The sequence below is a fragment of the Pimephales promelas genome, chromosome 16 (assembly GCF_988280905.1).
Source record: "Pimephales promelas chromosome 16, fPimPro1.hap1.1, whole genome shotgun sequence".
Classification (NCBI taxonomy): domain Eukaryota; kingdom Metazoa; phylum Chordata; class Actinopteri; order Cypriniformes; family Leuciscidae; genus Pimephales; species Pimephales promelas.
The window spans coordinates 17400087-17416973 of record NC_142784.1 but is presented as its reverse complement, the minus strand read 5'-3'; the positions used below and the strand labels follow the sequence as shown (position 1 = coordinate 17416973).

The following is a 16887-nucleotide window of genomic DNA, read 5'->3' as shown; positions in this document are numbered from 1 at the left end:
TTCATGACATAACTTTGTATATCCAATATCAACAATTACTGCTAATTTGAAAAAAAATAAATAAAAAAGTCCTCTAATTACTGCAAATGCCTGATATGGTACCAATATATTGTGTCATTAACATTACCAGGGCTGTCAGCAGCAAAACCACTAAATCCCAATAGTGCTGGGCTGTGTACCGGTTCATACCAAATAACGGAGTTTATTTTTGTTATCATATGAATTTTGTAAAATACCGCAATACCGGTGTATGTCGCTTTAACAACACAGTGCGGCACAACACTGTTTGAGGGGGCACAGCTGTATGTTCAAATTTATTTGTATAGCACATTTAAAAACAACCACAGTTGACCAAAGTGCAATGCCAAGATACACACAAAATAAGTATGTTACTAGCGTGACGGTGAAGATGGATAGGTTAAACTATAATTGAAAGCTGTCAAATTATATTACAGTGTTTCATGTACATTAGATAATATCAACACAGCCTTTTTGAAAATCTATTTGTGGTTGGCATTGATATCGTTAAGTAAACATGAGCACTGCACGTTTCAAAGTCAAACGCGGCGCAGGTGTTTTTATATGAACGTGTCTGAATCTGAAGTGAACTGACGGTCTTTAGAAAAGTTTCAATGTTATTTCAATCGAATCATTCTTTATCTTTCCTGATAAAGCAGCATTTATGAGCACTGCACTGCATTGTTTACAGCCATCACCAGGGAAACCGCTCCTAAAGCTCGCTCTATACTGGCACCTCTTTGTTAACAGCCTTGCAAACCTGTATTAATACTAGTGTGGACTTTTTTCTCCAATATTTACTCATGGCAGTAAAATAAAGCAGTCTAAGTCAGTCTACTGCAGTTTCTCTCTTGGTCAGTAGAATATGTGGTTAACACATATCCTGGAAATCCAGACCCAAATCCGAAAGATTAAGGGCCTGGCATTGAGTAATGAAAATCGCCCAACTCGAGGAGCGGCGCCAAGCATTCATTTGAAAATCTCACTGCAAATGGATAACACTACGTCTACGACCAATCAAAATAGGCCCATACGCTTAGCTACCAGCAGAGCTAACTGTTAGATTAGACTCTTGCCACATCCGGTCGGCAAAACAGCAAAAAACGTCCTTCTTGCAATGGAATGATTCAAGTGCCGTCTTCTGTTCCTCTTTTAGATAAAAAAGCCAAGTCTAACTCATTCATTGTAGTGGCCAAAGCAGTTTTAAACAACTGGTGTTCATCCATAGCCATCTTGCCAAGGACTTCAACGTTGCAGCGCTGTCATTATCTGTTTAGCTCGCATCCGGCCTGCCTATCAGATACATATTGGTGCAGCTCAGCTATAAGGGCATAGTTAATCAGCATCATTACTCAATTTGCTGAGCAAATTCAAATTGTGCTCTCACGAGAACTCTGGATTTCCAGGGTATTGAACACCCAGTCATGCTTAAAAAAAATAAATAAATAAATACCGTCATATACCCTGAAACTGTATAAAAAAATTAGGTCATACCGCCCAGCACTACCTCAAAATCAACATTACATCGACAGTTACATGACTTGTCAAGGTTCCTACTTGAGATGCGCTATATCCCCCATTGTTAAAGCATTAAATTCATGGAGAAGCAAAAGAACAAATAAGTATGGCAATGGAGTTCAAGCAATGCTTTCATGACCTGCTAACCTCATGTATTTGTAAGCAAGCTCCACTGCTAAGAAAAATAACTCCCACTCAAGTACTATAGTTACTGCTGTGCAGAAGAAGTGTGCAGAGGAGGACGATTGGAGGGGGCGCTTGTTACATCAATAAGTGCTTGTTACTTCTTTACTGTAACTATTTTACTTTCTAACTATAAGCCTACATTTCCAAACAGTGGACATGAAAATGAAAGGGATATTAAAATCAAACCACTTCACATTTTCCTGTAAAACACAGATGTGATGATCCAGGAAAATAATAATGACACCCTTGTGGGCAGCAGATGTTACCTGTATAGGGTCTATAATCCACAACCAGATGGTTTATGTGAATCTGTGTCTATAATGTCAAAATCACTACTTACACGGCCTGCCGTCAACGAATGTGCTGAATAGCACGTGTTTTTGTCTACGGCCCAAAATAGGCTGCAACGATTTATGATTGTACTTATCCTGTAATTATGACCGACTTTGCTCTAATCGCTGGAGGATCTGTACCATTGCTGAAACACCATTCTGCAAAGCCAAAGGTGGTATTGTCATTAATAATGGAATGTGAACAGATGAGAGAGTGGAAAAAATATGCTGATCTATGCACATCCGTTCTGAAGATGAAGGATAAAGCCTGTAAGAGACTCTCTGACCTGACCAGTGCATGTATGAGCTTGTTGTCTTCATAGCACTTCATGGCATGTGGTGAAACATAATCCTTTTGCTAACCTGAGATTGGAGTGAGGTGGTGCTTCAGAGATGAGCTGGAAAGAGACCCCCTCAATGTCAATATGAATGAACACAAAGGTTTTGTGCTGAGCGACCAACGCTTGAGCAGGTTTTGGAAGTCAACCTAAACATTTCCTTTACAATGAATTAATAGAAATAAAAGTGGGAGGAATTCACTAAGAATGAATGTAGTGTAGATTATTTACATACTGAATCCAATTCATATTATACTATAGGGGTGGGCAGTATGATCAAAATTCTGTTTCACGGTATGACTAATTTTTGTTTCAAGGTAACAATATATTTCACAATATAGTTATTTATAAATGTAGTTATTCTCAAAAAAGGGCTTTGTATAATAAATAAAACCAAATACTTTAGAAATGAAAAGTACTTAAAAGGATTAGTTCACTTTTCAAAAACCTTTTGCTGATAATTTACTCACCCCCATGTCATCCAAGATGTCCATGTCTATCTTTCTTCAGTCGAAAAGAAATTAAGTTCAAGCAAGTTATGCTATCATGACCTGCTAAACTTATGTATTGGTAGAAGAAACATAACTCGTTGGAGGAGAGAAGGTAGGACCTTATGAGTCGTGTTTTTTTTTTTTTCAAAATCTGCCGGCCGTTTTGCAAATCACATACCCCACCTTTAAAGTAAACTAATAAAATAATTGAGGAACCACCCAAACGTTTTGCATTGTTAGATAACCTACAGTATACTTCTTTGTCTTGATAAATAATAATTAAACCATCTTCACTGGCATGAATTTAGTGAGCAGATAGATACAACTTCATAAAGAACAGGCAAAAATCAATGCACTGCAGCTCTTATAATCAAATAAACACCAAAAATTGCAGTCTTAAGTCATATTTTTACGGGCATATTCCTCTTACACAAACAGAGAAAAAAAGCCTCAATGGATACCTGGACACAGGAGGTGCAAGCAAGATGGTTAAATGAGAGAGAGACACCAAGACGGTAAGCTAAGAGAGAGGCAGGAATTGAAAACAAAGAGCAAGGTGCAGGCGGGAATCTGTCAGTGGGGACGTCTCCTCCACTGACTGACTGAGTGGATTAGAGGTTGGAGGCAGACAGCTTCTCTAAAGCTCCACAAACAACCCACAGGCAGTGCTAGAACTTGTGTGTGCTCAGGTAAGCTCAAGGGGTGGAGGAGAAGGAGCGGAGGGGTAAGAGTGGCTACACAGAACAATTAAGTGAACAAACATGCCAAAAAACTGGCCCTTAGGCCTCCATGTCATCTACTAAACAAAAAACAGACGATGTATCTTCATCCACACAGTCTTGACCACTGCCGAGGGGAATCTTTAGTTTGAAAGGGGAGAGAGTTTTTGCTGGGTTCAGCCAAATAAAAGGACAAGTTTCCACTCTCTGTTAATCTCCATTCAGCAACCTGACAGGTCTCACAAATAACAATTATTGCCACTTTCTCCTATTTATTCTTCCATAATACCATTTTTCAAGCTTAGCAGCTGCCTTTATTCAAACTAATGCAAAAAAATGTGGTTAAGAATGTCATACCTGACAAAGAGAGTATTACTTATCAAAAATGAGGAAACCAGGCTTTTGTAGTCTACCTCAAGAAGATTAAATTAACTGCTAGATTGTGTTTGTGAAGTGTAAGACTTAAAAAAAAACATAATCGCTGAGAATTTTCATAAGGTTTCAGCCTATTTCAGCCTCTATTTGGCAGTATGACAAGATACGTTCATTCCTTGTTGAGCAGTGTTCAGTTATTTTATCAGCTGGCTTTGGTGGTCGCTAAGAAGATGGCAAGCAATGAAAACCCTGCGGTCGTTGTGGTTTCTCATTTGGTCCCAGTCATGGAGGACCAAGTAAAAGAAGCAACACTCATTATTTTACTACCTCTTCCAGTGTGTGTAGTTCTGTTGAAAACGTTGCATAGCTCATAAAAAACACTTACTGCATTGCTCTGATTGGTTGTAGGTCTATCCAATTGTAGAGGTTTTTTTTTTTTTTTCCTGGTTCGGTTAAAGGGGTGGTTGATTGCGATTTCACTTTTTTCATTTTAAATAGTGTGTAATGTTGCTGTTGGTGCATGAACAGTATCTGCAAAGTTGGAGCACTGAAAGTTCAATGTAAGCAGAGATATCGTCTTTTAAAAATCAGGACGTTTAATGCCTACAAAAACGACTCGATTGGGACTACACCCGGGTTTTAGACGTCACTAACCCATAGATTTACATCAACCCCTCCCTCCAGAAAATGCAAAACAAGGCATGCGCATATTTCTGCGGCTCGTCGAGTGTGATATGTTCATCCAGATGTCAGGTCTTCTGTGTTCGAGCTTCCCACGGATGCTGTACTTCGTCAACAATGGATACAATTTATATTTGATTATGTTCCTGAAAATGACGATCGTAATTTAGCTCTCTGTGCTGCGCATTTACGAAAGACAGCTTCCAGAATCTCCACGAATTTAATGCCGGATTCAACAAGAAACTGTTACTAAAACATGAAGCAGTTCCAACTTTAAAACCAGAGGCAGCAGTTGTTGTTTCACAACCTGTAAGTAGGCTAAATTATTTTAAATGTATTTGCATGTATAATTTCAGACGTAATGTTTTAGTTTTATCAAATGCCAGCGCTGACTTCATAGCCACTAGGCTACTAGTTATGCTATTGTGTGTCTTTGACAAACACGTACAAACATTATGGACATGAATTTTGTATAAGTACTAATGCTGTAGGCTAAATGTATTTTTCTTGACATTATTTTCGATTTGATCAGGAACGTAAACCAATGCCGACTGTTTGTGTATATAACGTTAGTAGCCAGTCAGTTCAATGCTATTGTGTAAAACAAACGTGTATAAAGTTAAAAAAAATATAGGCAAATTACCATTCAGAAACATTTTTTAAGAGCCGTGTTTAGGGAGGTTCTGCTTGACTCTCTTCATCGCCGCTTTGGGTTTGAATCTGCAGTATCGACACCATTATTTACTGTACATTGGACCGGGCACGTTTCGCCCGTAAAGGTAATGGGCGTTAACCTTCCGGACAACGTGAGCTACAGTTTAGCCAATCACCACACATCAGGCCAAACTAACAAATCTGAGCCCACTGCCTGTTTCTGAGGGAGTGGACTAAGGAAGTCAACCAGTCGTTCAAAGGACAGAGGAGAACGCGGCTTACAATAAAGGTGAAATTTATGAAAAATAAGACTTTTTAAAAAAGAAAATCCACGAATACATGTTATATTGCACCCCATAAACACAATCATGCAAAGAAAAAAAGCAGTAAACCACCCGTTTAAGACACATCTCATAATCAAAGCCCTATGGAGCAGTGTCAGACTCACATTTTGACTAGAATATGAGTCAGACTATCTTATTTGGCTAATAGACATGAAATCTGATTATGATTCTGAAAGCAAACTCTCAAGTTGAGTGAGAATACAGAGTCTAAATTTCCCAATAGCTGAAGACTATGATTACAATATTTTTATCTGAGAAGACAGATACACTTTTAAACACAGAAATGCCACATTAAACAAACTGCTTAATCTGACCACACATCTAGTGGCATTTTCTTGACTTTATTCAGCTTAGCCTAAATAAACCATATATAAACCCAACACAATCTCTACAAGCAACAACAATGCACTGTTTTACAACCTGTATGAGCTGTACTGCAGCTAAAAAAAAAGCTGGATTCATCTCCATTTTTTCCTCCTCCTTACTATACAAGCACAACCTGCAGAGTGATTTTGGCTGCTGGAACATGACAGGATACAGCTGTACCTGAGCACTCACAATCCAGTGTGGTTGCCCGATACACTGCCTGTGAAACAGCCGCAAGGGGTACCTAGGGAATTTAGTTTGGCTGCCACAGTAGCTCCCATGCCTACAAATAACATCAGCAGGCTGGCGGACTTGCTATCAATGATCCAGGATTAGAGTTCCATAAGCACACGATTCATGGATTAAATTCTCAAAACTGCCCCTGCATCTGAATATGCGTACTTTCACTGCAACATGAAAAGAGCCTCAAAATAAGTCAAATAAGTAGGGAATTGGGATGCATCTAATGACTAACTCTAATGAATGGTTAATGGAAAAACGTCCAATATGATTAGGTAGCGATTTCCACAGTAGGCGAGAAAGCACACTGAAGCAAAGCCCTGTGCTGGTTTGGAGATTTGAAGCCCTCAACATGTCTCATCGGTTCACCTGGTGGGTACAATTTTAAACATGTAAGGCACTCTCTTTCATGGGGAGGAACATGAGTAACTCACCAATAAGCAATTGTTAATGCATACTTGAACTGCACAAGGGTTTAAGGGAGCCTCTAGATCTTATCAAGTCCATTTCACGGACATTTCTTGAAGGTGTGGACAAAATCTGTCCATTTAAGGAGGTGTACATACACCATTATGTGCCTATGGATTAAATTGATCAAAAGTGACTTTAATGAATGTTTAATTCATTTAATTAATGTAAAATAATAATACTATCCATTTAAAATAAATGCTGTTCCTTTAACTTTCTATTTATCAAAGAATCCAAAAATACATGTCAGTTTTAATACAAAAAAAAAAAAAGCAGCACAACCGTTTTTAACATTAATAAAAAAATAAAAATTCAAAGGATCATGTGACAGTGAAGACTGGAGTAATGATACTGACATTATTAAAGTTGTGATGCAGTGGTAATGATCACGATGTTTCAGAAAGTTACACAATTCTCCTGCAATTTGTGAATATACACTGTTGAGATAAGATTATGTTTCAGAGTTTATAAACGTATATGGTAAACTTATAACTGAAGAAGCACACAATTCCTCAATCATTTTACAAGCAGTAAAATGGAAGGAGATCTTAATTTAGAAAAAAAAAAAAGCCAAAAGACAAAATGAGGGCATCTTGAGCCCATTCTGAAAGGAGTGTATGACAACATTCAGTAGAATCCTATTGTACAATTGCCAAACTTGGGAAGACACACACACCTCGTGCCAACTTCTGATAGACAAAGGCTCTTTGTGCCAGTTAATTGTGCCAGTCAATTGACTCAGCAAATGAGTAATCTAATTAGCTTGCACACAGAACAACAGCAGAGAATGTCAAATTCATAAAAAAATAAGTCAGTCTTCATCTTTTATGCTTTTTGATTTTACGATACAAATCCAATGATTAACAACTTAACCTACTCAGGAGGTGTTCAAACTCATTCTGCAGATCCGAAGTAAACCACGCGAAACACTCTGATTTAGTCTTCTTTAAATATCCATACATTCCCCATACAGAACCATGCCAAATGACACTGGTTTTCACCAGATGATTCCACTGTGGCTACAGAAGATTGGGAGATGGAGGTGAGAGCATTTCTTCGAATTCATGAAAGAGAGAAATCGCACCATCACAACACATCATGTTTCTTTATGGCCATGGCGGAGGAGGAGAACAATGAACAGGCTGTCAGGAGGGTCCTCAAAAGCCCACAAAAACAAGCATTTGCATATGTAAAAGTGGAAGCCTTTAATGTTTTCAAGTGGGCTATGTACAGTGTACAAAAATGAATTAGGGAAGATAGGTAGGGCCATACATTTTCACGAAAATCAAATAATGAAGGCATGGATTAGCTTTGTAAAAATGTGTCAGAGTTTCAAACAAAACTATCATAAAACTTACTCAGCATTACCTAATTAGTCAGACAATGGCACTCATTAAGACAGACAGTCATCCTTCTCAAATGATATTATGGTGGCTAAATTTAGACGGAAGCTTTCATCGCACAAGTGATCTTCAGAGTGGAACACTTGTTTCCAACATATGAGCTCTAATTTTATTTGGCAGTCAAGCAATAAGTCCTTAATTGCATTCTGGGACTTCTACCTCACTGGGTACTAAGTGCACTTGGTGGGTTTAATTGGACAGTTTCATTCAACCCAGTGAGAGTCTGAGAATGAAAAATGTTTTTCAATAAAATGATTAAAAACCCAACCAAAGTTTTCCAGCCCAATATGCCAATGTGTCAATAAAAAGACATTCCAGACAGAACTAAATCGTATAGATTCTAGTTATTGCTATTGCAGTCACACCTCCACAAGCGCTTCGCGAGCACACAAAGAAATGAAGGATGATGCAGATAGGAATGCACACTTCTGTAATCCAACTAGTCATATTCTAAACATCCTGAGGCAAAAATAATAAATAAAGTTGAAATGGCTTACCATTGTCTTCAATGGAAAAGTGGAACGCGTCGCTTGTGGCGTTGTCTCCGTCTCGAAGCACGTAGCATATGTGCATGTCATCAATGTCAGCTGAAGGAGAAAACATTCAAAACGATAAGTAACTTTTTTTTTCTAAGTTGTGATGCACTTTATTGCTTTAGATCCTAAATAGATCAAGATCCATTATATTATACATTTCAGAATCTATTCCAGTAATATATTACATACTCAGATTACACACAGAATTATATAAATTAAATTATATTGCATGGGAAATTATATTGTATTGCAAAGAAAAATATAAAGACTGCTATACTGTATATGTATGTATATTTTAAGAGTAATTTGGACTGATATTAGTAATGTGTGATATTAAAAACTAAATAATTGCCATTTATGTTGCCATTTATGACCAAACCGAATAAATGTAAATTTACACCTGTCTTAATGTAACGTGATGTACGCAAATGCACTGCACACACAGTAGGGGTAGAAAATGCACACAAAAAAACTACTAACTTTAAAATCTTTGCACATTTTTCCTACAAGTGTCCCAAAAGGCCCACGTGATGTGAACTCCACAGGAACTATTACCTAACAGCCATGTGTCAAAGTATAGACATTGTAAAGGTGAAAAGGACCATGGGGGCGCAGGGTTCCATTTAGGACAGGGTCTATGTGAACCAGGTTGAAAACTACTTTCGAATAAGGGCATATTGTCCATCTGCTAAAGCACAGAGGGTTGCAGGCACCAGACGGCATTATGTCTGAGATTCGTCAGCAGTTTTTAATTTAGAGTGAAAAAATATATATGGCACAAAAGCCATGGTACATCAATTCCCCTCTGAGTGAAAGGAGCCACAGAGCAGCAGGTCTCCAGCTGGCACCCATCTATCAATTTCTCCATCACCCTCTCTTGTGCTCAAACTTTAGAGAGCATGTCATGCATTTGTTTTCTCGGAGAGGGTGTTCCATCCACTAGCCTATCTTCAATATTTGATGTCAAAACATTTCTCTTCAAAGTGGTCAGCTCATAAAAATGTAAACCCATCATTTTCAAATGCCCGCAAGGGAGCAGCAACTTTATTTACTGTCAGCAGCCCACACCAACACCACCCACCCCCAGCTGTGCTAAAATTCCCTTGACATATTCAAAGAGAATCCTCAAAAAGGAGCTTAGAAAGGGGAAGCACAGTGGCAAGTTGAGCATGTCCCCTGCTAGTTTTGACATTTACAACTTTGTACAACTAAGGCTTTCCTAATATGCCTAAAAGTCCTTGATTGAAACTCTTTGACTTGTGTAACATTGTTGTATAACTGTTTGATTTGTACTATCTATTGGTGAAAAAAGACTTGTAAATTATTGGTCTTAATTGATGCCAAACACATCTTACAATAGATACTGATGCTATTCGTCTGATTCATTCTTCAATGTGGGCACTTTTCCAGATAGGCTTTTCAGGACAATCATCCCTCAACACGGTTCAGAACATTGTAAGACAGTATACAGTATAATAGTTCACCCAAAAAGAAAAATTGTCATTATTTATTAATCCTCCTATCCAGGCTGCTCTTCTCCAAATAATAAAAATGAAAAAAACTTGGCTGTCAAGCTCCAATTTGAAAAAAAAAAAAACAAATAAATAAATAAAATAAAATAAAACAAATAAAAGGGATCTATACTGTGAAACTATAAGGTTTTTTCATAGTGATGAACAGACTTTTTCACTAAAAATCCTCTGCAATCTGCACTAGCTCTCAAATCAAGCTCAAACCATTGATTTCAATGTTGTTTGGTAGTGAGACAAAAGCAGTGCTGATGCGCCATTTTTCTCATCCATATAGACTTACTCAAACTGATTCAATTTAAGTCTGCTCCTACTATTTGTTTGTGCCTTTTTCTAATTTTGTAACTGATTATATAATAATATAATATTAAAGAAGGGGTTGACAGACTCATTCCCAATTCACTTTTATTATATGTAAATGAACAGCCAAGATATTCTTCAAAAACTTCACTTTTTGTTTTGCATGGAATTAAGAACATCTTTTGGGTCTGGGGTGGCATGAGGGTAAATAAATGATCTCAGCATTTTCATTTTTGCATGAACAATCCCTTTAATAGAGTATTCTCACATTTATGTTAATCCAGTATTCTCTCACATACTATTCTGATGCATTAAGCATTGATCTACCATTAATATTAATCCATTTAAATGTTTTAAATTGATATAACCTATTGCATTAAATTTAAATCACAAAACTTACCTTGGGTAAAAGTGGTGATGGTTGCATTGCCTTTTCCCAAGTTAATGAGATAGCCATGTTCAGCACCAACAGTAATTTTAAAAGTCACTGCTCCTTGAGGGCTGTCTCTATCCGCTGCCTTTAATGTTTTACTAGTGATTAGGAACCCAAGGTGACCAGTAGGGAGAATTCTTATTGTTGTACCGCCCTTATTAGTCACAACCTGCGGAACTCCGTTGTCCACCGAAAAAATGGTGATTTTCATCATTTGGGGTTTGCGAGTTGAATAAACAGTGTCAGGGAACACGTAAAAGTCTGTGTGAGTTCCGTCGGTCACCGTGAATGAGAAGCTGTCAGAAGAAGACTCGGATCCATCATGCTTGTAGCGGATCATGTTTTCATTTAGGTCCTGCTTGGTGAAGAAAGTGACAGGTCGGGTGTTGTTAAACAGCAACTTGCCATGAACAGGCACCTGGGTGATTGTGAACTTTAAAAGCTGGTCGACTGTATCACGGTCCTCCACCGTCAGCTCAAAAGGAGTGATTAACTTATTTTCGCCTTCATTAACAACCAGTCCGTGAATGGTGACCACAGGCTTTTTGTTGTCAACATCCGTAATGGACACACGAAAGGTACGGAACACAGGGTTGTAACCATCAGTCACCTCAAACTCGAAGCTGTCCATCTTCACCTCGTCATCAGCAGTGTGGATGTAGTATATTTTATTCCCAGCTAGTTGAAGCTGGGTGAACAAACTGATGGGCATCCCTGGTACATCAGTGCACTCTAAGTGTCCTCGTATAGGGGCACGAGTGATGGTGAACACCAAATGCTCATCAGGGCTGTTGTGATCACTGGTGCTGAGCAGATCTGTGGTCAGAGTCACCCGTCCTCCTTCTTTCAGTGAGACACCTTTGCTGATCACATCAGGGAACACCATGTCTATTCCACCCACAGTTACATAGAAGTACCTGTCAATCAAGGGGTTAATGCCATCAGTAATATCAAATTTGATAAGGTCACGAACTCCCTCTTGTCCGTTGTGAATGTACATGATCATGTCTTGGTCAACATCGGCTTGTGTGAAATTCATTCCAATGGTTATGTTTTCAAGAGTCCCAAATGGTGTTCGCTTTTGTAAATACCCTTGATTTGGACCATAACGGATGATGTAGGTCAGAATGCTGTCTTCTGTATCCAGATCAGTTGCTTTTAAAACTTTATTGTTGATTATTTTCACCTCTCCTATCTCTATTTCAAGGCCATCATTAATCGCCATCCTTGGCGTTTCATCGTCAACCAAAATGACCATAATCATGACGGTTTTCTCCACTGTGAATTTGCCATCAGTAAGAAGAACTTCAAAACTATCCTCTGTGTTTTCTGAATCATCATGCTCGTAGAAAATACTTGAAGCCTCTCGTATCTGATCAAGAGTGAAATTTGTGACAGGAAGAGTGCCTGAGGTTAACTGATTGAGGATATATCCATGTTTCGGAGGTTTCGAAATAATAAACGTGAGCTCACCCGCTGGAACATCAGCATCAACTCCATTTAATATTGGAGTGTCAATCACAATGTTCATGCCTTCCATGACAACAAACTCTCTCATATGGATCTCTGGCTTTTCGTCATTGGATGGGCTTATCACGATTGGAAAAAAGTGTCTCTCTGAAAAATTGATCCCATCCGAACACCTGAAAGTAAACCTGTCCTCAACTGGCTCGACGCCTTTATGAATACTTTGCACATAATAAATGTGGTTTTCCCGAATGTCCTTGATGGTGAAAGCACTAATTGCGATCCCTGATCTGGATTTCTCAGAGCCTGGTGCAGGGGAGATGTTTTCAATGTATCCTGAGGTGGGCTGCACAATAATTGTGCACAGCAGGTCATCATTAGGGGTGTCAATGTCATTAGCACTAATATGCGAAATTTCGATAACGTTTTTCTCGCCCTCCACAACAATGAATTGGGTGCCCACGAAGACCTCAGGGGCCTGACTATCCAACGGCAGAATGGTGACCTGGACACGAACCCCTTTGATTTTATTTCCCCCAATTGTCCATTCATCAGACATATCAGTGAGCGTCAAATTAAAGAAGTCGAGTTTTGTTGTCAAGCCAATTTCTCCAGTATTATGTTTATACACTACCAATCCACTAATGATGTCTGCTTGAGTGAAGCTATTGGACGGCACACCATTCACTAATATTTCACCAAACACTGGGGGTTCCTCCACGATAAAGGTCAGCCTGAGGTCATCAGTGTCCTCGTCCCGACCCTGAATGACATTGGTGGTGATCTCAGTCGCTCCGTTCTCCAAAACATCTATGTAAGAACCAATAGTGCCTTCTGGAAGACTGATGGTTGGTGCTTCATCATCAATAGGCTTCACATTGATCCTGACTGTGATTGTGACAACGTGGACACCGTCGCTGACATCAAGCTGGAAGAAATCACCGGTTGACTCATCCCCGTTATGCGTGTAAGATATTCTACCATTAGATATATCATCCAAATTGAACGATTTCCCTTTAGTCATGTCAGTGAACGTGTACTTAACCTGACCATGCTGTGGAGGCTGGGTGATCGTAAACAGAATCAGTGAGCTGTCCGTGTCTGCATCTGTGGTGTCCAGCTCAGCACGTGTGATGACATGCACCCCTCGTTCTTGCAGGGTAAAGCCTGTGTTGGTGATCTGGGGAGGTTTGTTGTCAACAGGCTGTAAAAATATAGTGAAAATCCCATTGGCACTGTTTCCCGACATGTCCTCGACTTTGTAATGGAACTGCACCACATGTGGAGTTATTCCGAGCTCCAGATCAGGAGGCTTGTAGGCTATCTTGTGATGGTTTATCTGTGCCTGAGTGAACTCGGTGACCTCTGAGTTGGGACTCTCAGTTAGAACGATGCTTCCCAGAATGCCAGGGCTGTTCTCATCTGTGTCAGTGGGTGGCTGGGTAATTGTGTACTTCAGGTCCCTGTCTTCCGAGTCCAAGTCTGTGTAGCGCAAGAATTTCTTTCGAAAATGGGTGAGCTGGTACTCGTGGACGGTCACTTGCAGGGTGGTCCCAGGGTACAACTCTGGGGGGATGTCATCAATGGGGATAATTTTGATGATGAAAGAGTTCTCACCTGATTGGTTCGGTGGGTCATTGTCATCTTGCACACGGAAAACAAACTGGTCCATGATGGTTTTTGTATTATGTGGTCCGACATGCCTGTAAAACAGCCTTCCTTCTGTGATGTCATACTGGAACCACTCGGTCACTACTTTCTCATACATCTCTTCCTCAGCATTGAACCTCCATGTGGATGGATCCTCTGGTGCATCTGATTGACGAAGGATCATTTCTCCGATATTAGAGGAGGGAGGCACAATGATGAATTTGATAGTTGAATCCTCAGAGTCGATATCTGCCGCACTAAGCATTAAAGGTGAAATGGGAATCATTTGGTTTTTAAACAAAACTAAACCGGTGTTGGCATTGATTATGGGAGGTTCATCATCAGTTGGCACCACTGTAATGGGAAATAGAAACTCAACTTCATTTTTGCCATCTGTCATTCTGAAAATGATATTATCGCTGTACGTATCGCTGCCATCATGCTGGTAGATGATGCTACCTACATCAAGATCTGCAGGGGTGAAAAATTTCCGCCTGGACCCCAGAACTGTGAGCTCTCCGTGGCGGAGCCCATTAATAACGGTGATTTGGACGTTGTCTAAATTGTCCTCATCGCTAATTTGTAGGTTTTGTGAGCTGGACAGTGGCCTGGACTGACCCTCATAAAGCAGTTGTCCAGTGTTACGGGTCACAACCGGTGCTAGAGTGTTCATGGGCTTAACCACTATCATGAACGCAAAAGGGTCTGATATAGCCCCCTCAGTGTCTACAACTTCAAATTCAATTTGGAAAATTCTCTCTGCATCTGAATCAACAGAGGGAGGCTTGTAAGCTATTTTAAGATCTTTCAGGTCTGCTTGATAAAAAGACGTGATGGGCAAATTCCTGTCATCTGTGCTTACAATGTAGCCCTCCTCAAAGGACAGTGGAGAAGTGATGTTAAAAATTAAATCATCAGGATTAGATTCCACATCCTCAGCGGCAAGCATGTCTTGGGTTATAGCTGTCATCACGAACTGGTCGACTTCCATCATCATCATTGCAACAAAACTCGGTTTAGGAGCTGTGTTTTCCTCACCCTCTTTTATAAGCACCACAATTTGGAAAAACTCTTGTTTCAGTACATTAACTTCTTTGTCTTGTAACTCTAAATACATGGGAATATAATCTCGATTAGGAGAACGATGTGCAAAAGTGTGCTGATAGCGAATGTCCATTCTAACAAATTCATCACAGTTCACTGGTTTGCCTAATTTTCCATTATCAACCAGCTTTCCATACCTGGGCAATGAGCTGCCACTGGCCAGAGATGTAACTTTACACAAATGAGCATTTCTATCATAAGTAAACTCCAGGATTTTCTTATCAATAGGATTACTCATTCCCAGCAGTTTCTCTACAACTACAGGCATATGTTTGGTGAGAATCTCAAGCTGAGTGAAAATCACCTCCACTTCCATCATAAAGGGAATGATGACTGTATCAGTCTGAGTATCATATCTGAGCTGAAGTCTTACTCTGTCTTTTGAAGGGCTCCTTGATCCGAAATGCAAGTACTTTACATCATTGGGTCCAAATTCACAAGGAAACTTTTTCGGGGTCAGCTGCCCCGGTCTCTGTGACAGTGGGTCATTATCCAGAACTGTTATGGTGCACTTGTCTCCGGGCTGAACTTGGATAACCAGATCATTGATTGGATCAATATAAACAGATCTGCCGAAGGGAACCCGTATTCCATTATTGGCAACAAGAATAGCATCCTCTGAAAGTTCAGATCTTAAACCGTAGGATAATCCCAAACTCTCAAATCCTTGAGTAGATGCATGACGAATCAAAGTCAATATAAAGAGAAAAAAGTGCACATGACACGCTCTGCGTTGCCGCTGCTCTGTTATACTCCAAGCCATTTGTAATGTGAGACAGAATTACTCATTCACGTTCGGAAGAATCCGAGGCAAGATGAGAAAGTGGGAAAATTTAAAGCGCACAACAGAAAAATCTCCCATTCGCATCCGAGCAAAGGTGCATCATTCTCCCTCAGCAGCTCGCACTCTGAATAAACTTCATGCCTCGCGGAGCCGTGCGAGGGAAACCACGCCCCGCTCTCACGCTATTGAATGAATTTTACGATGGAATTCGTTCGGAGAGCTCTGATTGGTCGCACGCACTTTCACTCAAAGGCAAGCGGGGACAGATCAGCATGTATTCAGAAAGAATGACTTGTTGTGGTGTATTATGGCAAGCCGTATTCGCATTCCTTCCTTTAAGTTTAAACTAACTACTATCTATTATTACTGTGGTCAACTTTAAGTTTTTCATCTGGGTATATTTTGAGCAAAAAGTGTGTTTTTCCCCGTCTTTTCTTGTTCACGACCTGTCGAAACGAAAACCTGTAAGAAATAAACAACGTTTAATAGTAAGCATATTTTTAATGTATAGTTTGAACCTGTGAAATAAGCTTTGAAATTAAATAGCAATGACATGAATCAAGCACATCTGAATTTATTCTTTATTTTAATTGTAACAGCCTATACTTGTATTCTAAAATGTTAATGCATGACTTTTTGTCTAAAAAAAAAAAAAAAGAAAGAACAATAATAGCCTACAGTAACACCTTACCACAGTAGCCTTCTTGACAGAATTTCCGTGAACAGGTAACTTATTATAAGGCCCATCACAAGAGTGTGCAGACAATCAATGGTGATGTAATCGGTAATTCTAAAATTATTTATTCTTTGGTTCCATGAAATAATCACAACAAAACAACAACATTATTAATCACCAAATAACATTGGTAACACTTTACAATAAGGTACATTTTACATAAGGTACATAACATTTTAATTTTGGAACAATTGAAAGGGATAGATGGATAAAAT

The 16887-nt window shown here is 39.3% G+C and overlaps 1 protein-coding gene across 1 annotated transcript in view; it reads right to left on the bottom strand.

Moving 5' to 3' along the window:
• frem2b (FRAS1 related extracellular matrix 2b) overlaps positions 1-16048 on the bottom strand; it is a 64448-nt gene extending 48400 nt beyond the window's left edge. The window contains exons 1-2 of the mRNA XM_039670974.2: positions 10899-16048; positions 8631-8720 (exon numbers count right to left, since the gene is read on the bottom strand). Coding sequence (XP_039526908.2) covers positions 8631-8720; positions 10899-15915 — 5107 coding nt within the window. The 5' untranslated portion in view covers positions 15916-16048. The remainder of the gene's footprint in view (positions 1-8630; positions 8721-10898) is intronic.
• Positions 16049-16887: the final 839 nt, after the last annotated feature.